Here is a 24671-nt window from a genome sequence, read left to right on the forward strand (position 1 = left end):
ACACACACACACCTTGTGTAAATCACAGCGTTTGAATCTTTCAGAACATCGACAGTTTTTTATTTGACAGATCGAAGTTTCAGATTTTGGACCAAAAACCAAAAAGTTTGAATTTCTTCTCTTTAATCTTTTCACTTTATTCCATGAAACTGAAAGTGAGCGAAGCTTCAGGAATTAAAAACCGGAAACGACCTTCATCTGACTGAACCTTAAATTCATTTGATCACATTTCAACCAAAAGGTCAAATAAATGAAAATTAAATAACAGAAACCGAAGGAAAGAAACTTTAAAATGATTCAAGTATTAAAAAAAACATCTTTTTAATTCAGAGAAAAAAAGTCGGTTGAGTTTGAAGGAAATTTTTTCAAAAAATAATTAAAAAAAATATATAATTCGACATTTTTCAGGGAAAAAATAAATTAAGAAAAAAAAGGTTGAAATTTGAAGGATTTCTTCTAAATACTGGAAAAAAACAGCAAATTAAACTAAAACGAGAGAAAAATTAAATATGAACAAAAATCAAGTTTCCAGCTTTAAATAAATAACTGAAGATGAGGATTGAAGAGAGGAGGGGCCACAGCGGGGGGCGGGGCGAGGGGGGGCGGGGCGAGGGGGTGAAGGCACACTGTAGACCGTCTGAGCCCAGCCAGACTCTCAGGCGTGTGTGAAGTGGACAGCAGGGGAGGAGCAGCGCCGACAGCTCAGTGTTCGAGTCCTTCTGGGGGAAACTCAAAAAACCCAGGCGCCCTGAAAGCAGCACGGTTCTGTCATCTTTCCCCCTGTTGGCCAGCAGGAGGAGGGGGCGGGGCTCGAGCACAGGGGTCCAATCACAACCTTCCGGCTCCTTCATGCTGGGGGAGCAGTAAGTACCCACAATGCATCAGTGCATCCAGGGAAAGCCAGTCAGAGAGGAGGAGGCGGAGTTTCTGTAGTGCTAATTATAGTATTTACATCAGAGTCACTTTGTTTTGTGTGTGTTTGTTTGTGTGTGGGGGGGGGGTCAGAGGTCAGAGTGGGGTCAGAGGTCAGAGTGGGGGTCAGAGGTCAGTGGGGAATCAGAGGTCAGGTCAGAGTGGGGGGTCAGAGGTCAGTAGGGGGGTTAAAGGTCAGTGGGGGGGGCTCAGAGGTCAGTAGGGGGGTTAAAGGTCAGTGGGGGGGGTCAGAGGTCAGTGGGGGGTCAGAGGTCAGTGGGGGGTCAGAGGTCAGGTCAGTGGGGGTCCGGGCCTCACAGGCTGAAGCTGCGGTGGTGGCTCTTAGAGAACTGCTGCTGGCGCTGTTTGGCGGCGGTCTCCGGCAGCCTGTCCCCCCTGAGGGCGGCGCCCCCCCGTGGCCCCGCCCCCCCCGCCGGCCCCGCCTCCCCCTCGTCCCCCGTCACGCTGCCCACGTCGCTCAGGTCCCCCAGGTCCCCCAGGTGCTCCACCGAGTCGTACTTCTCCAGGTCGGAGGCGATGGTCTGCAGGCTGAAGACGGACAGCGAGTCCGAGCCGGCCCGCTCCGGCTCCGCCCCCCCGCGGGCCCCGCCCCCCGCCTCCCGGAGCACCGCCTCTGCCTCGGCGCCCACCGGCGGGCTCCTCCCCCCGCAGCCCCGCCCCCTCTGGGCGTGGATCTGCTCGCTGATCTGCTCCAGGTTCCTCAGGGCCACCGAGTACCGGGTCTTGACCCGGGACACCTGCTGCTCCAGGAGCAGGACCCGGGTCTTATGGTCCTGCAGGACAGACAGGGAAGACAAGGGTCAGGTTCTGGATCAGAGGTTCTGCACCCTGGTCCGGATCCAGGTCCTCCAAGTTCCAGGTGGTCCCAGATCAAACACTCCTGGTCTGATTCCTGGACTCATTTACAAGGAAGACCCGGCCGAGGACCTGCAGGACCAGGAGGTCCAGGATCTGAGGTCAGGGGTCAGGGGTCACCTCCAGGATGTGGTTGAACTGGGCCTTGAGCTCGAAGTAGGGTCTGGACTTGACGATGACCCTCCTCAGGCTCTTCTGCAGCAGCTGGACTCGAGCTTCAGCCTCCTGGCAGCAGTGAGTCACTCGGAGGTGCTCCGTCTCGCTGCGGAGACGCTCCTGCTCCGCCTCGTTCACCTGGACACACGCACGCACGCACGCACGCACGCACACACGCACGCACGCACGCACGCACGCACGCACACACACGCACGCACGCACGCACGCACGCACACACACACACGCACACACACACACACACACACGCACACACACACGCACACGCACACACACACGTTCGTTGTCTTTGTCGTGTCGTGTCGAATCATAGCGTGTCAAGTCGTGGCGTGTCGAGGCATGTTGTGGCGTGGTGTGACGTGGTGTGTCATTGCGTGTCATGGCGTGGTGTGTTGTGGCGTGTTGTGGTGTGTCACCGTGTGTCGTGTCATGTCGTGTCGAGTCGTGGCATGGCGTGTTGTGTCGTGGCGTGTTGTATCATGGTGTGTTGTGTCGTGTCATGTCGAGTCGTGGCGTGTCGTGGCGTGGCTGGGCGTGTCGAGTCGTAGTGTGTTGTGAAGTGTCGTGTCATGTCGTGGAGTGGCGTGTTGTGGCATGGCTTGGCGTGTCGTGTCATGGCGTGTTGTCACGTCTCGTGGCATATAGTGTCGTGTCATGGCGTGTCAAATCATGGCATGTCGAGTCGTGGCGTAACGTGTCGTGTTGTGTTGTGTTGTGTCATGGCGTGTCGAATCGTGGCGTGGCGTGTTGTTTCGTGTCGTGGCGTGTCGTCGCGAGTGGAATCATGGCGTGTCGTGGCGTGGCGCTGCACCTTGGCCGTGGCGTGGTTGAGCATCTCCTGCCAGGTGGGGTCCAGGGTGTTCTTGCCGTCGGCCATCAGGCCCTGCTCCGCCACGTACACCATCTCCCGGGCGGCGGCGTGCATGGACACGGCGCGCTCGTAGCTCAGGGCCGCCTTCTGCGTCTCCTGCTGAGCCTGTGGTTACACACACACACACACACACACACACGTCAACAACACACACTTCACAACGAGCTGCAGGGAAAGAACAACACACCAAACTCTGCCTCCATGGTGCTACTGATCAGCCTGGATCATCTGTCAGCATTAATTTGATGCTAGCATTAGCATAACTGCTAGCATTAAAATGATGCTAGCATTAGCGTTAATAGCATGACTGCTAGCATTAGTATGACACTAGCATTAGCACAACTGCTAGCTTTAACATGATGCTAGCATTAGCGTTAGTGTTAGCACTAGCATGAGTGGGCAAAGCGTCCTTGTGTATATCAGTCTGTCAGGTTATTGTTTCTTTGTATGAGTTTATCATAGCATCATTGTCTCTGTATCATCATATCAGTGTCTCTGAGTGTCTCAGTGCGTCTCTGTCTCAGTGTCTGTGTGTCTCTGTCTCAGTGTCTCAGTGTGTCTCTGTCTCTCTGCATCACCTCCTTGGCGAGCCGGCGGGACTCGTAGTAGGGCCGGGCCTTCTCGATGCAGCTGCCGAGCTGAGAGCTCTGAGCGTTCAGCTTCCGGGCCGATTCAGTCAGGATCTTCCTGTATCCGGAGCGAGCGTCCTGGAGGACAGAGGGACAGAGGCAGAGAGGCAAAGAGGCAGAGAGACAGGGAGGCAGAGAGACAGAGAGGCAGGGAGGCAAAGAGGCAGAGAGACAGGGAGGCAGAGAGACAGAGAGGCAGAGAGGCAGAGAGGCAAAGAGGCAGAGAGACAGGGAGGCAGAGAGACAGAGAGGCAAAAAGGCAGAGAGGCAGAGAGACAAGGAGGCAAAGATTCAGAGAAGCAAAGAGGCAGAGAGGAAAAGAAGCAGGGAGGCAAAGAGGCAGAGAGACACAGAGACAGAGAGGCAAAGAGGCACAGAGGCACAGAGGCAGAGAGTCAAACCCAGAGTCTGTCTGAATGTCCACACTATGTCCTCTACAGTGTCTGCAGTCATGTGACCCGGGAGTTGTCGACCGGAGGACCGCCGCCGTCCGGAGACAGTGGCACTCGCTCGGTCAAACCGTGGACTGGTGAGGACAGGAGGGACAATCAAGTGGACAATCTCGGAGGGAGGCGGAGGACAGGACAGGGACGCTGTGGGTTCAGCAGACCATCCTCCGCCGCTCTGCGATGATTGGTTGAAACGGCACCACTACACTGCTGCCTCCTGCTGGCAGACATGAGGACTGCACGTCCACATCTCCCACAGCCTCACGGCTCGCTGTAGTTTAACCAGGCGGAGAGTTCCGGAACGTTCCAGAGCGTTCCGGAGGGGTCCGGACGGTTCTGGAGGGTTCTGGAGGGTTCCGGAGGGTTCTGGAGGGTTCTGGAGGGTTCCGGAGCATCCGGAGGGTTCTGGAGGGTTCTGGAGGGTTCTGGAGGGTTCTGGAGGGTTCCGGAGCATCCGGAGGGTTCTGGAGGGTTCTGGAGGGTTCCGGAGCATCCGGAGGGTTCTGGAGGGTTCTGGAGGGTTCCGGAGGGTTCTGGAGGGTTCTGGAGGGTTCTGGAGGGTTCTGGAGGGGTCCGGAGGGTTCCGGAGGGGTCCGGAGGGTTCTGGAGGGTTCTGGAGGGTTCCGGAGCATCCGGAGGGTTCTGGAGGGTTCTGGAGGGTTCTGGAGGGTTCTGGAGGGGTCCGGAGGGGTCCGGAGGGTTCTGGAGGGTTCTGGAGGGGTCTGGAGGGTTCTGGAGGGGTCCGGAGGGTTCTGGAGGGGTCCGGAGGGTTCTGGAGGGGTCCGGAGGGGTCCGGAGGGGTCCGGAGGGGTCCGGAGGGTTCTGATGTCAAACTAAGGACGTCCAGGCTGGCAGGTCTGCTGGTCCGTCTCTGGCGGCTCTGAGCTACGGCTGATCTGAGACGCGCCGCTCACAGTGGACGTGTCTCTCTAAGAGTCAGAGAGTGGACATGTCCACTCCACTGGACCGGGACATCTGCTGTCCTCTGTCTGTCTTCCTATGTCCCGCTTTCCCAATGACACAGTGTTCAGAGGCCTTGTGGGTCTAAGCCCCGCCCACACCGTGGAGGAGGTCGTCTCCTCCAGCCGATGGTCCACTGCCAGGTCAGAGGTCAGAGGTCAGAGGTCATACTCACATCCAGCTGCAGCTCCAGCCTGTTGATCTCTGCGCTGGCTTCGTTCAGGTGCTCCAACTCCTCCTGCAGAGACAGACGAGAGTCCAACACTGAGACACCAGGACAGGGACAGAGACAGAGACAGACAGCTGTATGAAGAGACATGAGGACAGAGACAGACAGCTGTATGAAGAGACATGGGGACAGAGACAGAGACATGAAGAGACATGGGGACAGAGACAGCTGTATGAAGAGACATGGGGACAGAGACAGAGACATGAAGAGACATGGGGACAGAGACAGCTGTATGAAGAGACATGGGGACAGAGACAGCTGTATGAAGAGACATGGGGACAGAGACAGCTGTATGAAGAGACATGGGGACAGAGACAGAGACATGAAGAGACATGGGGACAGAGACAGCTGTATGAAGAGACATGGGGACAGAGACAGCTGTATGAAGAGACATGGGGACAGAGACAGCTGTATGAAGAGACATGGGGACAGAGACAGCTGTATGAAGAGACATGGGGACAGAGACAGAGACATGAAGAGACATGGGGACAGAGACAGCTGTATGAAGAGACATGGGGACAGAGACAGAGACAGCTGTATGAAGAGACATGAGGACAGGGACAGAGACAGCTGTATGAAGAGACATGAGGACATGAGGACAGTTTAGAGCCGGGTGTTGGTGCGTCAGATCAACATGAGGACATGTTGATGAGTGGACGTGGACAGACGCTGGGCTGTCCTGGCCCTGCTGGATCAGGTCTCTCTGCTGCTCATTAAGACCCAAACAATCCTCCTCGCCGTTTCCAGTCATGTTTTAAAAATCAGCGTTTTTGTGTCGGTCTTTCTGATGTTTACACGGCGGACTGCGGTCTGCAGAGCGTGCAGCGGTTCTTGGTCACGTGGACCAATAGGAGCCGAGTCCTGTTGCCACGGTTTCAGATCAACAGACAACATGGCGTCGACTGTATCTGTCACCGATACGAGCGAAGATGACGAAACGAAAAGAAGGACGGCTTCAAAAGTTACTACAAAGGGTTGAAACGATGGTCTGAGCATCTGGCGTCTGTCCAGGCGAGGACCAGCAGGACTCCGCAGGGGGCGTCTGAGGACCTGATGGACGGATCAATCTGCCCCTCCGGACAGCACCGCGGGGGGTCGGGGGGGGTCGGACCAGGTGAAGTTAACACCAACAATGTGAATTCTGGGCTGCAGCCGCGACGCATCGCTCGTTTAAGACAGAGGAACAAACAGAAGGAGTCTGAGGCCGTGATGAAGTCGATCAAAGCAGAACTCTGCAACTGCTTCACCTCAATAAGTAGGAATGGGACGGGATCTCGTGTCACGAGGTCACGAGAGATCTTTTCCACAGCTGACAGTGAATCCTAACCTGGAGAAGCGAGACGTGTCCACATATCTGCAGCTGAGACCTCACTGACAAACATCCCACAACGCTGAGGAGAGGGAAACGCCCGGCTCCTGTTCTGTTGATGTTATTAACGGTAAACCAGCAGGGAAGGGACGGGATCTCGTGTCACGGGATCTGGTGAGATCGAAATGCTGCGAGATTTCTCATCCAGTACGTCTACATGCAGGCAGTGACCCTTCTTAACTGGAATATTGACGGAATAACAGATTACATGGCGCACAGCGAGCAAAAACCCCAATATGCTCATATTCATCTTTAAAAACCCGTCGAAGGGGACATGAAATACTGTTCTGCCGTGTTCTGTCCGCAAGGAATCTCGGTCTTTTGAGTCCAGGAACTACTTGTGATCCAGTTTAATTGCTACAACGTAAATAAAATGTGCAGAAACGATGCTTCAGTTCTTCTCTTTTGTTGAAAAAATAATGCATCGCATCACTGAACATGTGACCACGTCTTCCCGGCTCACACTCTTTTTCTAACAGCATGCAGAGAGAGCCTGCAGCCCCTCTTCTTCTGTGGTGTCTGTGTAAAATAAGGTTGAACATGCAAACAACGCACCTAGTGGCATGAAGTGCAAATGCAGCCGTGGCGTGGTCTGTGGCCGTGGCCTGGATGGGGATGTCGCTGATCACGTCAACATTAAAATCTGGTCTCGTCTCGTGGACTCCACAGGACACCAGCAGGGGGAGCTAGCGCCAGAGCAACCGCTGCACACTTCTGCTTTAACATCATTATACAAGACTGTTTTACAGTGAGCTAAAAGTTTAGTTTGAGACCCGACTGTAACAGGTGAAGTGGGGGGGGGGGCTTTAGAGATGGTAAATCTCCATTAGAAATGGGGGGGGGCAAAGAGTGGAATGCAGGGCTTTCAGGGGTGGACAGGCCACTACTGCCAGCCCAGATTAATGGCTGTGCAGGAGAGAGAGAGAGAGAGAGAGAGAGAGAGAGAGAGAGAGAGAGAGAGAGAGAGAGAGAGAGAGAGAGAGAGAGAGAGAGAGAGAGAGAGAGAGAGAGAGAGAGAGAGAGAGAGAGAGAGAGAGAGAGAGAGGTCTTTTGTGCTCATCATTGCAAAACAAACCTGTTGTCACTGTTATTTGATTGGATGACTATGTAAACATGACATGGCTGTAACAGTTTACACATGGTGTGTGTCTGTGTGCGTGTGTGTGTCTGTGTGCGTGTGTGTTTTTCAGAACTGAAACACTCCTCACTGACAGCTACGATTTCTTCTTGAAGCTGCGTTCACTCCACCAAATGATTTCCGCGTTTTCGTGTCCAAATGTAATTGAAGACAACGGGGAACGCGCCGTTCTACCGCGTTCTACCGCGTTCTACCGGCGACGAAACGCAACACGTTGGGGCATTTTCGCGTCGGCGGCGCGATTTAGCGACGTGTCGCGATTTTGCAGCAAACCAATCAGAGAGCGTCTCCGTGGTGACGTAGGTCAGGGGGCGGGGCCGGGGAAACAGTGGCGCAGCTCCTGGAGCGACGCTGAAACTCAGCAAACTCGCAGCGTCTGTGGATCACGTGGCGCTCCAGGCACGGCGCCGCCGTCTGGCTTCATTAGCATACACCACTCGCTCAGCAGGGTTAGCATGATGCTAAGCTAACACAGCAAAAGGCCGGAAGCCCCGCCTTCCCACCACAGACGAGCCGCGTTGTTCAGCGTCGGACCTCAGAACTGACCCGCGTTCGGCTCCTCGCGTTTTTCGACGCCAAATGGCGTCGGCTGTGACGCGGCTCGAGACTGTCATCCGTCGAAGGATTGTATTTGACCAGGAAGTGCTGCGGATGGACGAGCTACGAAAGACGTCTGTGGACACAGAAGAATCCAGAAGGTCCTGCTGCTTCAGAACGCAGGAGCGGAAATATCACGTGTCTCTCACGGTCTGGTGAACAGAAAAGTAAACACTACAAGGTTAATTGTTGTCGACTTATTCTCACAAAAAAGGGCGTGTGTGTGCTTATGTGAACACACACACACACACACACACACACACACACACACACACACACACACACACACACACACACACACACACACTCATCCTTCCTTCCCCATAGTGTTTGTGTTTCAGGCAGGATCTGCTGAAGAGGCGGCTGACGCTCACCTTCCACTGCCTGCCAGTTCACCACAGGTGCATCCTGGGACAGTTCCAGGCCCGTTCTTTCAGCAGCTTCAAACCGGAGCCGCCTGCTGGGTAAACGAGTGCCTCCTGTACGGCCGGCCGGCTGCCAAACGTACATGATAAACGGTACAAATCTTTCTGTCGGGCCTCGTCAGCCTGCTGGAGAACCAGCGAAGCCCAGACCGACGCTGGGGGGGCCACCAGAGACCAGGAAGCACTGCTGGAGAGAGGAGGAGCAGCGGGTGGTGCAGCGGGTGGTGCAGTGAGGAGGGGAGCTGGCAGCGGGAGGTGCAGTGGGAGGTGCAGCGGGAGGTGCAGCGGGTGGTGCAGTGGGTGGTGCAGCGGGTGGTGCAGCGGGTGGTGCAGTGGGAGGTGCAGCGGGTGGTGCAGCGGGAGGTGCAGCGGGTGGTGCAGCGGGTGGTGCAGTGGGAGGTGCAGCGGGTGGTGCAGTGGGTGGTGCAGTGGGAGGTGCAGCGGGTGGTGCAGTGGGTGGTGCAGTGGGAGGTGCAGCGGGTGGTGCAGTGGGAGGTGCAGCGGGTGGTGCAGCGGGAGGTGCAGTGGGAGGTGCAGCGGGAGGTGCAGTGGGTGGTGCAGTGAGGAGGGGAGCTGGCAGCGGGTGGTGCAGCAGGTGGTGCAGCGGGTGGTGCAGTGGGAGGTGCAGTGGGAGGTGCAGCGGGTGGTGCAGTGGGTGGTGCAGCAGGTGGTGCAGCGGGAGGTGCAGCAGGTGGTGCAGCGGGTGGTGCAGCGGGTGGTGCAGCAGGTGGTGCAGCGGGTGGTGCAGTGAGGATGGAGGACATGAGTCCTGGGGCTGGCAGCGTTCTGCAGGACTGTCTTCAGATTCATGTCGGCGCCAAGCAAGCGAGGATGTTTGAAAAGAAACAGGACCGAGCTGCAGATGATGAAAATGATGAGTGAAATGCCACCATGCAGTCTGTCTTTTTCTTTATTTTATTTCTATATTTGTGTATGAATCTATACTTCCGTATTCAGAGACACTGCTGCATTTGGATAAATGTTTTTACCGTACTTGTGAATGATTCTGACCTTCTGTGCATTTATTCTTTTTGTCTTATTCCATTGTTTCCATGATTCTGATTTTGGAGGGCGTGGAGCAATTCTGCTGCTTTCCAGCCATTCATGGCCATGCTGTGCTTTTTTTATTGTATATCTTTCATTACACAGAAGGCTGTGATACTTTAAATATGTGAAACATACTCTTTTAGCTAAATGTACCTTATATTTCATTGTGCTGGGTGCAAATCATTTTAGTTGAAGCGTTTCCTTCAAACAACAAGCTGCATTTCTCCCTCTGAATTCCTCTGAGCAGAGGCACCAGTCCTGGTTTCAGACGTTTGCTGGATGCGTTTCAGACCCTGATCAAGACTTTGTGCTGCCAGAATCAACAACAAGCAGAAACGGCGGCACCAGATGTCGTGTTTTCTCATACAGACACATTCCTGTTTGGACGAATATTCTGAGTAGAGCTTTAAACCCGGAGTCCAGACGGAGCTGTCTCTGAAGACAGGCATTGGACACAGGTCCAGCAGAGATCCAGCAGAGATCCAGCAGAGATCCAGCAGAGATCCAGCAGAAATCCAGCAGAGATCCAGCAGAGATCCAGCAGAAATCCAGCAGAAATCCAGCAGAAATCCAGCAGAGATCCAGCAGAGATCCAGCAGAAATCCAGCAGAAATCCAGTGCCGCGCAGCCAGATTCACTTTCTAGGCCCTTTTCCCTGGTCCCAATACAGTCTCTGGGGGACAGACAGAGACTCTGGGGGGACAGACAGAGACTCTGGGGGGACAGACAGAGACTCTGGGGGGACAGACAGAGACTCTGGGGGGACTCCTTCTGGCTCGGGTGGAGCAAACATGATTATTAAGATTCTGTTTCTCATTCTGGACTCGGTTTTCTATAAACGTCAGATTCATCAGGATCAGGAAATAAAACATCTCCACGGTCCAGACTCACAGCAGAGGACCAGGTCCAGCAGAGGACCAGATCCAGCAGAGGACCAGATCCAGCAGAGGACCAGATCCAGCAGAGGACCAGATCCAACAGGACCCATGGAGGAAAAGTCCCAAACTCCACTGACTGGAGACCCTGTCCAGACCAGTCCACCTAGACCCTGTCCAGACCAGTCCACCTAGACCCTGTCCAGACCAGACCTCCTCCTGGACCCTGTCCTCTCAGTATCGCTGCAGGAAATATTCTACATCTTCAACATGAGGACTGCAGTTCCGCTGCCAGGCCTGTAGATGGCGCCGCCACCCTGCCACAGAAACACCGAAGCACAGAGGAAGACACGGAGCAGGACTCGGACAAGAGACGACCTCGCTGGCAGAAAGAGAAGAGCTGGAATTCCAGGAAATTCCAGCAGGGGGCGACCATGTTGTTTCAAAAAGAAGCCGGGTCTCATTAGAACCCACTGGAACCCATTAGAATCCACTGGAACCCATTAGAACCCACTGGAACCCATTAGAATCCACTGGAACCCATTAGAACCCACTGGAACCCATTAGAATCCACTGGAACCCATTAGAACCCACTGGAACCCATTCAAAATGCCGGTTTTCAGAGTGTAAATAAACAAATCGAGCTCCTGGTTCCAGAACCGGTTCTGGTCTCTGGTTCTGGTTCTTCTGGACCAGACTCTGAGTTCCACCTCAATCATCTGTTGATCTGATTTCAGGGGTTAAAGTTCAGCATCAATCAGCCAATCACAGCTCCTCCCGTCCAGGTGACGCGGTCATGTGACAGGCCGGACCGGAGGGTCGACAGGCTGACACTTCCTGTGATGTTAACCAGGAGTGGGCGGAGCCACGTCTTAAAGGGACATGGACACGGCCCAGCTACACCGCCAAAACGAACAGCAAACACGCCGACATGGCGACGCGACGCGGCTGGTCGTAGTAAATGTCGGCGTATCGCCCAGAGAGGCTGAATGAACTCGCTGTGAGACTCCTGGACTCGATAGAACGCAGCGTGACTCGGCGCTACGGCGCCGCCGGACTGGCCCGGTGTTCAGACTGAACCAGCATGGCGGCTCGCTCGGCTGCTGGGTCTGTCCCCGTCCTGGCGCCACCGGCGCTCGTCTAAATGTTTCAGAGTCTGAAGTTTGGCCACTCAGCGCAACGCAGCTGGAAGCATACCCAGCATGCACTGCGGCGCGCTCCACACGGTGACCGATCCTGTGGAGCAGCCCGCATGTTTCTGCTACGTCGGCTCCAGCTCCCGGAGACTCCGATCAACGACCCGTCGGCTCACTGGCGGTTCTGGGGAGGGGCCAACAGGGGCCAGTGCCCCTGCAGCAACGAGTCTGGACCCCCTGTGGCCCCTCCCCTCCAACGACGATCATATGGTAATGATATTGCGCCGACGCAGAAGGTGGAACTATTGCGCACGGCTTAACGTTCTAGTCGGATACTTTAGTGCGTTGCACCGCTGACCAGAGACGAGGAACTCTCCAGCCCAGTTGGTGGCGGTAATGCCCCAAGATGGTGGCCAGCCGCCAATAAACGAAACAGAAGAAGACCAAAGACCAGCGGGAAGCAACCTTCATGAAAGCAACCCGACGAGAGGCGGCCAGAGCCCCCACGGCCAATAAGAACCGTCACAAGGGAAGACTTCAGGTAAGAAATGTTGCTGACTAACTCTAAATTCTAGCAGCAGCAGCGCCAGACCAGGCGTCGTGTCAGCTGGAGGTCACTGCACGGTTCTTGCACAAAATCAAGCAAGTCCACAACAGCAGCCGATTCTCCTGTCATTCATACTCTGGAGTGTTCGTCCTATTCCTGCGCCAAACAACGAAAGAGCGAACTGAATACAACAAAACCACAACTAATACAATTAATAAATATATGGTGAGAAGCAGTGAGTGCAGGACGTTATGTGCTGTGATGCAGAATTTATGTTGACATATATTCAGTTTGTCTTTGTCCACAGACATCAGCAGATGTACAGAAGACCCGCCGATGCAGCCGGACCCTGATGGGGGACGGGACCCTGATGGGGGACGGGACCCTTCACTTTGGTTACAAAGGTTAAACACTAGTCCGATGAGGTTCATTAGGCCTTTTTTTGTATTCATGTTTGATTCTTATAAACAGGCCAATGACGATCTTGCTGACCTTTACAGGTTTCGGCTGTCAGCCTGCAGCCTGCCTCAGAAGTGCCACATCACGTGACACTTCTGAGGAAGGCTGCAGGTTGACAACCGAAACATGTAAAGGTGAGCAAGATCATCATTGGCCTGTTTATAAGAATCAAACATGAAGGTTAAACACTAGTTTTATGAAATTAAAATGCATCAAATAAGATTTTGAATCTTTGTCTTTTTTGGGTTAAATGTGCCCCAGCCAGGCCCCCTCGGTAAAGCTGGTCTAGAACCGCCACTGGATGTTTGTATTTTATAATATTGACATTTCAGATCAGCGATACTGTGACTGCTGTTCCTCTCTGGAACCAGGTGTTAAAGCTACGGTTGGCGATCTTGGAAAACTAGCATGTATTCGAATGTAGCATCTCCCCAAGGCTCCGCCCAGCTCCCGCCCCATTGGAGGAGCTCCCCCAATGGGACGCATCCGCTTACATGCACGAGCAACACTGTTACAGTGCTAACCTGTCCTCAGCGCTTCGTTTCTTTGTTTTTCTTTATTTGCACAACGCCAAATTATGGCGCACTCAGCGGTAAGTAAACCCCCAAAACATTCTTCTCCGCCGTTCTGCAACGACGCTCCGTCCTTCTACGTGCGCACTGAACCAGGGTCAGTGCACGCCATTGACATGTACGCACAGGGGGCAGGTCGAACGGCGAAGGGACTTGATTGGTTTACAACCAAGGTGTGCATCAAGACTACTGGCTGCTGTTTTTCCTGTCCTCCTGCTGTAGATAGCGGATATTTTCGCTCTACTTTAAGAACACGCTATGAATGGCTTCCCATCGGGTCATAAAGATCATTTTAACCAGTTTTTCTTTTTCTTTTTTTTTTAACGTATCTCATTCAGATCGCCAACCCTAGCTTTAAAACTGACAGAAACATGAGTTTTGTTTGAGCCGAGGTGAGTTGCCGGACGCTGGGTGGGTGAGGGGCCTCCTCCGCCCTCCGCCCTGCGGCCCCGCGGCCCCGCGGCGCGGGTCTGCACGGAGACTGGTTCTGTACCTGAATCCGGGGGTCCAGCTCCTCCTCGTACGGGCTGTGCAGGGTCTCTCCGGCGGGCTTCGCTGGCTCCTTCTCCTCGCTTGTCTGCGGCGCCGGCCCGGTAGCTTCGGTAGCTTTCACCTGCTCCTCGCCGCCACCGGAGATCTCCTCCCTCCACTCCCCGACATCCGACTCCCCGGACCCGGCGGGGCTCTCACGCAGGTCCCCCGGCTCCATCCCAGGCCTGCGCTGCTGCCGCGTTAGCTCGGGTTTTAGAGGAGAAGAAGCGGTCGTCGTGCGACTCAAAACCCCGATTCTCTTAATAACAGGCGGGCGGAGTGAAGCAGCAGAGAGCCGGACAACAGTCGACGAGTTCCCCCCGCGCCATGCAACCAGGCGCCGCTGCCCTCAGCGGGCCGCGGGCAGCCCGGCGTGCTAGCGGGCTAACGCCGGGACCGGGGGCGAGCGCGTGCCGCGAGAACGTTCAGCGGCCGTGAGATGCACGGTATGCGGAGGAAGGTGCGTGTCCCCCACCGCCCCGGCATGCGCGGTCCTCCCCCGCCTCCCCGGGGCTCCTCATTCCCGGCTCCGGCCTCCCGGTCAGCGCGACGTAAACACAGCGGCTGAAGGCGAAACGGCGACTGAGCCGACACGGCCACCGTACTCCACCGTCTGAAGAAAAATCTCATGTTTTAAAGTATCTGCACCGTATTCTTCTTTTACTCGTCTGTCATTATCTTATTACTGTTGTTTTCTTTACATTATTTTTATGAACAAAAATGCTGATTTGGATTTTAGTACTTTATTGTATTTTTAGCTTTTAGTGGCGCGCATGCTCAGTGTGTGTGTGCGCGCGAAATCCTGTCACGATGTGCCTTGTGGGACCTTCTTCCGGTCCTAATGAGGGGAAACAGTGTTTTCTTGACCATGTTGTTATTACTGAAAAAAGTCAAAGGTCAAAAACATTTCTTTTAGGGTTCGGCTGTGTTGTGGTTTGGGTTAGGGTCAGGGTAAGGGGCTAGGAAATGCATTATGTCAATGAGTGTCCTCACAAGGATAGAAATACAAACCTGTGTGTGGGGGGGGGGGGTGATGTGATTTTTTTTATACATTGAACTCATTTTAGTCTGAATAAATCCTGTCTAATGTTCTGTGAATCATGTATTTGAGTTTCAACGTGCCGTGTTAGCATTAGCATTAATCAGCTTCTAAAAAACTTCAGAATAGAACTGTGAATTATTTTATTGCAAAAATAATCAAATATCCCCACATGGAGCTACAAATCATAGAACCAAACAAATGATCACATATCAAATCCAAGCAGGTAGAAGAGATCTTTGTAGAAAAACAGATTATCGTGCCGAGACGAGCAGTCAACAGCTCGGAGAGGTCAGAGGTCATGTTCATCAGCAAGTCGGAGAACCAGCGTCCGGTCTGCCCCGGGAGAGCGGGGAACCGAAGCAGGAAGAAGACCTGAGAGGGATCTGCAGAGGCTCACCGGCGGACGGTGCAGGAGGGCGACCCGCGGCCCGTTGAGCCTGTTAGCCTCACCGCTAGCTTCAAAACATGTAAACTAACACAGGAAATGAAAGGCTGGAGGAACGCCATCACACGGCGAGAAGTGGACATTCATTACTGGATGAGAGAGAGCAAGAGCAAGAGAGAGAACTTCCTGTCAGAGCGTATTTAGCATGCTAACAGCTAGGCAGTTCCTGAAGTTTCCACCACCGCTTTTAACCTGAATGTTTTTGAGAAAAGCTCGGACGACATGCCATTAGATCCTCCTGTTAGCGTTCACATTTAGACACGCTGCACCGGTTGCTGCTAACATTATGTTAGCGTCATCGAGCGCGGACACCTGAATCTCTTAGAGAACGTTTTGATCAAGTTGTTACTCTGGAAGATGTTAGCAGTTATCTCATTAACAGAAACAAAGCAGTGTGCAATCATGCTAGTTATATTACATAACAAGCAGCATGACGCTAAACATAAATTAAGCTAACAAAACCATTTGTACTGCAGTAGGTAGCATCTTTGGTGTTAGCATCCATTCTGAAGATTCATTTTCATTACATTCATTTTCATTTTTACGGTCCGTTAGCTAGCAGTTAGCTAAATGAGCAACAACAACAAAAAAAGCACAAACAAAGCAATGCCGATATTGCTAAAGCTAACGGTGATAGGTTTACTGAGATCAGCAAAAAGCTAAAGCAGCTAAGTGCAGGCACAGAGCATTAGCAGGTCTGCTAATGCTAACAATAGGCTTAGTGCGCTAGCAGAATCACAGTGGCTCCGCGAACAGCTGACTCAGTGGCCGACGACAAACTCAGCTAATGCTAGCAGTCATCCGCAAGAGCAGCGGCTAGCTTAAGGCTAAAGGTAAGAGTGGCTAGCAAGAAAGGCTCATCAGCTCCAGCTGGGATCGTACTGGCTCCACCCTGGAGGAGGGGCCAAGTATACTCTCCGCCCCTTGTAGAAGAAGCTGACCACGCCCCGGTAGCCCGTCCGTGGGACGCCGGACTTCAGGTCGTCCATGACACCCAGGTTCTTGGCGAGCATTTTGAAGGCGTCCCTGCTGGAGTACTGCAGGCGGAAGGGCCCGGCGCCCTGCAGCCGGCCCTGCACCAGGTCCTCGTAGCTGACGGCGGCGGCGGTGGCGTACACGGCAGTCTGGAAGCTGCGCCGGTACGAGTCCTCCCGCAGGTAGCTCAGGTCCAGCGTGCTGAACGGCACGAAGTCGGCGTTCAGCTTGGTGTGGCGGAGGAACTTGTCGTAGAACTGGCCCAGGCTCACGCCCTGGCGCCCGAACGTCAGCGTGCGCGAGATCTCCGGCCGGACGCAGGCGCGTTCGCGCCTCTGCTCCGGCTGCCGCATCCAGTCGTCCCAGAAGGCGGCGGGCCACTTGGGTTCCAGCTCCTCCCACAGCTCCCGGAGCAGCATCCAGCCCAGACCCGGGAAGAAGTCGGTCCGGTACAGCAGGTCCGGCCGGCCCGGGTCCACCAGCCCGTCTCGCCCGTTGTCGTTCCAGGCCGACACGCACCACAGGCTGCGGTCCGACTGCAGCACCGGCAGCAGCGCCCGAAAGTACTCGAAGAAGTCCGGCGCCACCTGGAGGACGGAACAACAACTGCAGTGAGGAATACGTCCATGATGCTAATGCTAATGCTAACAATGACAGAGAGCAAAGAAGCTTGGTTGATGCCGAGACGAGCAGCTTCTGCTAACGCTAATTTAAAGGAATACTCCGAAGATTTTGGACCCACGCCCTATCCCTATCATTTACAGAGTGAGATAAGCTCATAAATACCTTTGTTGTGTCCGTTTGTCCAGCCGCAGGCTCCCAGCTGTTAGCATCGTAGTTAGCTTAGCTCAACTACGGCAGGTGAAGAGGAGGCAGAGCCAGACTGAGAAAGTGGACAAAATCCTCCTTCCAGTGGTCCAGGGGACGGCGTATTAGCACGTGAAGTAAATCCGAATGGTTATAAAGCATTTTAAAAGACGTGTTTTCTTTTCAATCCATTAAAATAACGTTTTGATCCACACAGACCTGCGCAGTGCTCCGCGGAAGGATATACCAGAGCACAGCAGTAGAAGCATAGACTCAGCCGCTGTGCGCCGGTATATCCTTCCGCAGAGCACTATGCTTGTGCAGGTCTGTGTATCAAAACACTATTTTAAGGGATTGAAAAGAAAACACGTCTTTTAAAATGTTTTATAACCATTCGGATTTACTTTGCGTGCTAATACACCGTCCCCTGGACCACTGGAAGGAGGATTATGTCCACTTTCTCAGTCTGGCTCTGTTTCCTCTTCACCTGCCGTAGTTGAGCTAAGCTAACTACGATGCTAACAGCTGTTAGCCAGGCACTGGACGAACGGACACAAAAAAGGTATTTATGAGCTTATCTCACTTTGTAAATGATCGGGATAGGGCGTGGGTCCAAAATCTTCGGGGTATTCTTTTAAGACGGGCACAGAAAGAAACATTCAGGGGTGGAGGGGTGGAGCAGTGGGGGGTGGAGCAGTGGCGGGTGGGCTCACCTCCAGGTCGTCCTCCACGATGACGGCGGCGGCGTGGCCCAGGGTCCGGAACACCTGGTTTAGCGCCCAGCGGTAGTGCCTGGAGATCTTGTAGTAGCCCTGGAACTTGCGGTGCTGCGGCGCCACGGCGACGTCGGACAGGTCGGGCTGCCGCAGGTGCGTCACGGCGCCACCGTAGGAGCGGATGACCTCGGCGGTCTCGGCGTGGCCGCAGTCCTGGCTCACCACAATAGGGTGGAGCTCCTCCGAGGGGCGGAGCCGCAGCAGCTTGTCCAGGCAGCGCCGCACCGTCACCCGGTTGCAGGCGATCACCAGGATGGGGATGACGGGCGGGCGGGGTGCGAAGGCTGCCTCGGCCCCGCCCCCCGCCCCGCCCCCGCCGGACGGGTCGAGCGGTGAGCGGCGGCTCTTAATCTGCAGCAGGATCTCCTTCTGCCGCCCCAGCTCCGCCTCGAAGGCGTCCGCCATGCGCAGCACGTCCGCCACCACGTCGCCCGCCGGGCCCTCGGCCACGCCCCTCTGCTCCGCCCCCGGCGACGGCCGCCCCCGCAGCAGCAGCACCAGCACGGCGTTCCAGGTGATGAAGAGGAACGCGCCGCACAGGACGAGGGAGCCCTTCTTCCGCAGCATGGCGCCGGACGCGGGAAGGGGGCGGGGCCACGACACGCCTTACAGACCACGGCAACGAGAGACGGGACGGGCCGGATCGCCAACGCCGGGGAGCGCCAAGGACCTGACACATCCCGGAACGTCCAGCCCAGAAACACACCTGCCTCTGGAACACAAGGAACACACTCAACCGGTAAAAACACTGGGAAGGTTTCTGTGCCAACATTCGACTCAACTTGTTCAAACTGAAGATTTTCCTCCTGGTAAAGTGGGAAAATACCGTTACTGCCATATACCGGGGATTTTCCCACTTCCAGCGTCACAGAATTCCATCCTTGAAGTAGGAAAAATATCATCTGAGAATTTACCACCATGAGGATGGGAAAGTTCGGAGTGGGAAAAACCCTGTCACATGGGAACCTTTCAGGTCCAGCCTGAGCTGTTCCCTGGTCAACTGGGAACTTCCCACTGTTACACTGTTACAGTGGGAAGTTCCCAGGAGGAAGTGGGAATGTTCTCCTGGGAACGTCAGCTGTACAGCAGAAGTGGGAAGTGGAGGTTCTGGAGGTTCTGGATCATGAAGATCTGGCTAGTTGTCAGATTAAGTTTCACTTTCTGTGTTTTTTCAGATGAAGTCTAGATTCTGGAAAACGTCTGGTGAAGAACGGTCTGAGCTCCAGATGGAAGGAGAGTTTCTCCTCTGTTCCCTCAGTTCATCCTCAGGAAACAGGTCCAGGTCCAGGTCCAGGTCCAGGTTCAGGTTCTCCTCCAGAGTAAAGGAGTCTGTCTGGAAAAGGCGTTTTTCCAGCAGGCCGCCGGGACCAGGACCGGGACCGGGACCGGATTCGGGTCTAACAGTTTTTGACTACTGAACAAGGTCCAGAAAGCAGGAAACAAGACACGTGAGCCTGAGCACAGGAAGTCACGACGCGGGTTCGAACCCGCAACCCGCTTCCCTGCTGCGGTCACCTGTGACCGGCAGGTCGGAGCGGACCCGGAGCTCTTACCCGACAGCGGTGCGTCTCATGCGGCTGCTCCTCCGCTGACGGGCCGGGAAAGTTACCGGAGCGTTTCCCCGGGAGGGAAGCAACTTCGAGCGGCTGAAGTCCTGAGAGCTCCCGCTGCCTGTGGAGCCCGGAGGCGGCGGAGGAGGAGGAGGAGGAGGAGGAGGAGGAGGAACGGGAGGGGTGGAGGAGCAGCAGAAGTTACACGACAGCTTCCTGGTTTGAACACCGGAAGTCCCGCCTCCAGCTGTCAGCTTGAGACGTCACATGACCCCACAGCTAACCTTAGCCTGAATTAGCTCAGTTAGAAGTAGCATTTGACGGATTTTATGGTTTCAGTAGAAAACGAGGAACCAACAAACACACGAGAAGAAAGAAAAGTCAATAAACTCTTCTGTTCAGCTGATGATTAGATTTTATAGCTAACTTAGCTCAACATGTTTTTGTTTTTATGACTGATTTTACTGTTTAGCACTTTCAGCTGTTTTTTATGAATCCAAAAACTGCACGATAAATAAAGACTGGATCTGCGCTGCACTTCATGCTGACAATGTCTCACCTCACAAAAAGGTATTTATTTCATTTTTTTAAAATTTGATATTCTGAAATATCTTTCAAAAATTCTATTGAATAATAAATTCATTCTGATTCTTTTGAAATAAAAATTAAAAATGATTTGTAATAGTTAAAAAGACAGATGAGATCACAATAAAGCAAAAGAATCAAACCTGGTTGAAACAGCCTGAAGTTTAGAGCTGAAGTAAAAAAAAAAATAGCAGCTTTTATTTTTTCTGAGACTTTTAAAGAATAAAAAAACTCTTTGAAAGAGTAAAAGCAAGTTTTAACATGTGGATTCAGAATCTGTGAAGAATTCAGCTGTTTAGAACAGAGGGTGTGAAACATGCAGCCCATGGACCAAAAACCGGCCGCTCTCCGGTCCGATCCGGACCAGTCTCGTCAAGACACACTAAGATCTGGTCTGGTCCAGTCTGATCCAGTCCAGCCACACTGAGATTTGATCTGGTTCATTCTGGTCCAGCCACACTGGGCCACTTTTGGCCCACATACCTAATGTTTGACCCGACGGGTTAAAACATGAAGTGAGATTTAGCTGCTGTTGCTCTGTTAGCTTTAGCATTAGCTGGACTAGCGTTTGCAGTTTGGCTAAGCTCCTATTCAACAGATGAAATGACTCACGTCTGTGAGGAGCATTAGCATTAGCATTACCATTAGCCTGCACCCACAGCCATTGTCATTAGCATGAATATGCTCAAGTAGCAGTTAGCTTCTCCTTCTAAGAACTGTCTACATAACTGAACTTAGCTCTAATTACATTAGCATTAGCTTCCCTCAATGGTAGCATTAGCACAGACTAGCATTGGTGTCACTGGTTACTGTTTCACTAAAATCCACTTTACTCTAATGAGCCTCTGTATGTAGCATTAGCACTAGCATTAGCCTGGTACCTTCAGCCTGCCTGGGTAATGTTTACCTTCTCTGAATACAATGATGCTAATGCTAACAGTCAGTTAACAGCAGCTACATTGATGCTAATGCTAAAGCTAGCCGGTAGCGTTAGCATGTTGAGTCTGAAGGACGCCATCAGTCAAATTTGACTTTTTCAAAACTGCTTTATTTTCAGACGTGAAGAAAAAGTTGATTATTGTAAAAATATAAAAATCATCTTCTGATATTTACGAGTATAAACTAACGTCTGTATACAAACAAACGTTCAGAATACAAATAAATGTTTGAAAGACAAAGATCCCCGAGAGTTTTATTCACAACCTTTTTTAGCTTCATGCAGACATTTCACAGTGCTTCAAACATCTTTCCTTCATCCGGTAAAAGCTAAAGATCTAGAATCAAACCGCGGATCGATTCCCAGTGGACCGTCCTCCAGGTGGAGCCGCACTCACGGTTCGATTCTCAGACTCTCTGGGCCTCAGAGGTTCTCCGGCTGCTGGTTTTTACCTTCATGCTAAATTTGAGCTCATTTATAAAGAACGTGTGACGCTTGGATGAGAACAGAAACAAGAGGAGCTCGGTCAGGACTGACTGTCAGAACACCTCCAAAGATTTCACTTCATTTCTAATTGTTTGGGCTCATTTCACACGGTTTGACTCGGCCCACTGACTCCGCCCACTGAGTCCACCCCTTCCTCCTGACTCCACCCTCATCGTGACTCCACCCCTGTCCGTCCCAGTGAATTACTTCTGATTCCACCCTCTGACCCCGCCCCTCCCCGGCCCTCCCCTGGCCCCGCCCCGGCCCGTCAGGTGGGGCCGGTCTGGTTGTTCTGCGGGGGGGGCCGGGGGGGTCCGGGGACTCGCGGGATGATGATGAAGGCCAGGATGCCCACCAGCATGAGCGTGACGGTGATGGTGATGATGGAGCCGACCACGGCGTAGTAGCAGCGGTCGGAGCGCAGCAGGCGGCGCAGACGACCTCTGACCCTTCCGGGGGGCCGGCCCACGTCCACCACGGTGGGCGGCGGGCCGCCGTCCTCCGGGGCGCCGGTCCCGGAGTCCCCGGCCAGCCCGGCCACGACGCCCCCGGCCCCGGGCGGGTTCTTGACGGGCAGCTCGGCGGCGGCGGCGCCGCCGGGGGGGGGCGGGTCCTTGAGCAGCAGCTTCCCTTTGCTGCGTTTGAAGCGGACGGACAGCGCGCGGCGCATGCCGGGCGGCAGCCGGCCGATGATGTCGTGGTTGGTGCCGAGGCGCGGCAGGTCGCGGCCGTGCGGCAGGCGGGTGGGCTCGCGGCACACGGGGCAGGACACGGCGGTCAGGTCGGGCGACGTCACGTTGATGCGGGCGAGGCACTCCAGGCAGAAGGTGTGGCCGCACGCCAGCAGCTTCGGCGCCTTGAACACGTTGTCGTAGGAGCAGAAGCACACGGCGCACTCCTCCGGCTCCGCCCCCTCCCCCGCCGCGGGGCGCCGCTCGCTTGCCGCGCGCTTCCCGTGGCGTCCGCGGGCCTCCTCGCTACGCCCGCGCCGCCGCCGCTCCGCCCGCTGCCGCTCCCTCCTCCGCCCCCGCTGCTCTGGGCTGATGCTGCGGCTCCTCGGCGCCGCCCGGAGCCCCGCCCCCTTCTCGTTCATCTTGGGTTTGACATTCTGAGGCACGCTAGACAGGGGTCGACGCCCCGACCCCTCGCCGCTCATCCTGGAGGTGACGAGGCCCGGGGGGGGCGGGGCGTCAGACCACCTGCTCCAATCACACACAACCACTGAAAAACAACAACAAAATGGAGTCAGAGACGTCTGCTAGCTAGCTTCAAGTTCCAGATGCAAGTTAGCATAATGCTAGCTCCACATTAGCATAATGCTAGAATCAAGTTAGCATAATGCTAGCTCCACATTAGCATAATGCTAGAACCAAGTTAGCATAATGCTTCCTTCAAGTTATCACAAATCTAGCTCCTCGTTGACGTCATGCTACATCCAAGTTAGCTTCATTTGAATTTGAAGTGATTGTTCTTCCAGCTTCAAGTTAGCACTCTGCTAGCATCATGCTAGCTCGCGGCTGAGAGACGCTGTAACTGCCGCTGTTTTGGTTCGTTTTGGTTGTTTTGTTTTTTGTTTAAAAAATAAAGAAGATTGTTTGTCAACAAAAACGCCTTTAAGGAGCAGAAGATACGACAGAAACGCTGAAGTGAAGCTGGGCTGAATGTGAAGCGTCAGCAGGAAGCAGAGCTGCAGCTTCCCGTCCTTCAGCATGAAACATGGTTTGAAACATCCGAAGGACAGAAATGGAAAACATGAAGTTTCTGAGACCAGGGATGTTTCAGCAGAACGTCAAACAGAAGGAACGTACCCAGAACCTCCAGAGGAGGACAGAATAATCTAACATAACAAAACAAGCTAAAGATAAAATCAGATTTTAGACAAACATCCTGAAATCAGTCAATCAGATCAGCTGTGAGGAGCTGGAGCCTGTTAGAGGAAGTCTGTCTCTCTGACCTCTGGAGGAACGTTAGAGCGTTAGGAACGTTCTGACCTGATCGCAGAGGGAACGTCTTCAGGTGTTCCGAGTCGACGTGACGGAGAACGTGTGTCTGGGCTTCATGAGGCTAACGCTAGCTTTGGACTAGTGCCCAGGTGTGAGTGAGCTGCTGTCTTATAGCAGCTTCCTCCTCCTCCTCCTCCTCCTCCTCCTCCTCCTCCTCCTCCCCCCCCCCCTCCGGTCCTCCCGGTCCGACCGGTCCGACCGGCCGCGGTGATCCAGCAGTTTTCAGTCTGCAGGTCGTCGGTTCTCAGCGGAGCAGAGTCTCAGTCTAACAGCTGATCAACAACCTGCTAACATGACGCTCAAGTCTGGAGGACATTAAAAACACCGAGGACCGATCTAAAATCAAGTCTCAACCAGAACCACACCCATAAGCAGAACCAGAACCAGAGGACCTAGACTGGTTTATTGACTTCAGAACATCCCAGACTCCAGTGAAGAACTGGACTGGTTCCCCGTCCTGAACCAGCTGAGAACGAACCAGAACGCCAGAACGTCCCAGTGTGACGCTCAGCGTTCAAGCTTCTGGAGGTTCTGAAGGTTCTGAAGGTTCTGGAGGTTCTGGAGGTTCTGGAGGTTCTGAAGGTTCTGGAGGTTCTGGAGGTTCTGGAGGTTCTGAAGGTTCTGGAGGTTCTGGAGGTTCTGGAGGTTCTGAAGGTTCTGGAGGTGTTGAAGTTCTCCACTGATGTTCCCTGACCGTGGAACCTCTGCCTGTCAGTGCTGGAGTACTCACACTACTCAGAGTACTTTGTTACTTTGGTGTTTATCACTAATTCTTATCAGGCCACAGAGCAAAGCATGCTGGGTAAATTCCACTGGAGGAAAACATGAAGCCTCACTGAACGTGTGTGTTTACTAACCAAACAAGACCTGCTGCATAGCTGACCCTGTGTGCGCGCGCGCACACACACACACACACACACACACACACACACACACACACACACACACACACACACACACACTCAGAGACACACACAAACACAGACACACCAGGGGGGTACTGCACAAAAGTAGGATAAAAACATCCAGTCCGCCCAGTCGGGGTTCTCTGGGATCAACCGGTGCCACGTCTGCCGAGCCAGGATGAAGAGACGCGGTGAGTCCAGCGCGGCGAGGAGCATCAGGATCAGGGGCGTCACGGCGTTCTTCAGAAGACCAGATCCATCACAGAATCACAGACTGAAAATGGAACAAGGCCGAGCGTCTTCCTTCAGCGGGAAGAGCAGCAGAGTGGACTGTACCGCGGCTGTCGGGGGGGGGCTCTCTTAT

At 53.9% G+C, this 24671-nt stretch overlaps 3 protein-coding genes across 3 annotated transcripts; all 3 read right to left on the reverse strand.

Annotated features, from left to right (window-relative positions):
- Positions 1 to 1081: 1081 nt before the first annotated feature.
- Positions 1082 to 14366, reverse strand: sh3bp5la (SH3-binding domain protein 5-like, a). The gene is made up of 6 exons (XM_030103618.1): positions 13759 to 14366; positions 5047 to 5109; positions 3412 to 3540; positions 2774 to 2938; positions 1909 to 2082; positions 1082 to 1706 (listed from the first exon to the last, which is right to left on the reverse strand). The coding sequence occupies exons 1-6, from the start codon at positions 13972 to 13974 to the stop codon at positions 1227 to 1229; spliced, it is 1227 nt and encodes a 408-aa protein (XP_029959478.1). The 5' UTR covers positions 13975 to 14366; the 3' UTR covers positions 1082 to 1226.
- Positions 14367 to 14954: 588 nt separating this feature from the next.
- Positions 14955 to 19876, reverse strand: mgat1a (alpha-1,3-mannosyl-glycoprotein 2-beta-N-acetylglucosaminyltransferase a). The gene is made up of 3 exons (XM_030103610.1): positions 19395 to 19876; positions 17779 to 18553; positions 14955 to 16845 (listed from the first exon to the last, which is right to left on the reverse strand). Exons 2-3 carry the CDS (start codon positions 18406 to 18408, stop codon positions 16144 to 16146), a joined length of 1332 nt encoding a protein of 443 aa, XP_029959470.1. The 5' UTR covers positions 18409 to 18553; positions 19395 to 19876; the 3' UTR covers positions 14955 to 16143.
- A 1126-nt stretch (positions 19877 to 21002) lies between these two features.
- Positions 21003 to 23548, reverse strand: rnf183 (ring finger protein 183). The gene is made up of 2 exons (XM_030103626.1): positions 23391 to 23548; positions 21003 to 22620 (listed from the first exon to the last, which is right to left on the reverse strand). Exon 2 carries the CDS (start codon positions 22553 to 22555, stop codon positions 21668 to 21670), a length of 888 nt encoding a protein of 295 aa, XP_029959486.1. The 5' UTR covers positions 22556 to 22620; positions 23391 to 23548; the 3' UTR covers positions 21003 to 21667.
- Positions 23549 to 24671: the final 1123 nt, after the last annotated feature.

Source organism: Salarias fasciatus, chromosome 11, assembly GCF_902148845.1.
Source record: "Salarias fasciatus chromosome 11, fSalaFa1.1, whole genome shotgun sequence".
NCBI lineage: Eukaryota > Metazoa > Chordata > Actinopteri > Blenniiformes > Blenniidae > Salarias > Salarias fasciatus.

Bases quoted from the DNA above. Each gene is read 5' to 3' on its own strand.
- rnf183 (XM_030103626.1), bottom strand. From the start codon at position 22,555: ATGAGCGGCGAGGGGTCGGGGCGTCGACCCCTGTCTAGCGTGCCTCAG.
- mgat1a (XM_030103610.1), bottom strand. From the start codon at position 18,408: ATGCTGCGGAAGAAGGGCTCCCTCGTCCTGTGCGGCGCGTTCCTCTTC. The intron at 16,846-17,778 runs GTGAGCCCACCC...TCCGTCCTCCAG, and splicing joins TCGTGGAGGACGACCTGGAG to GTGGCGCCGGACTTCTTCGA.
- sh3bp5la (XM_030103618.1), bottom strand. From the start codon at position 13,974: ATGGAGCCGGGGGACCTGCGTGAGAGCCCCGCCGGGTCCGGGGAGTCG. The intron at 2,939-3,411 runs GTGATGCAGAGA...GTGTAACCACAG, and splicing joins CCCGCCGGCTCGCCAAGGAG to GCTCAGCAGGAGACGCAGAA. The intron at 2,083-2,773 runs GTGCAGCGCCAC...GCGTGTGTCCAG, and splicing joins TCAACCACGCCACGGCCAAG to GTGAACGAGGCGGAGCAGGA.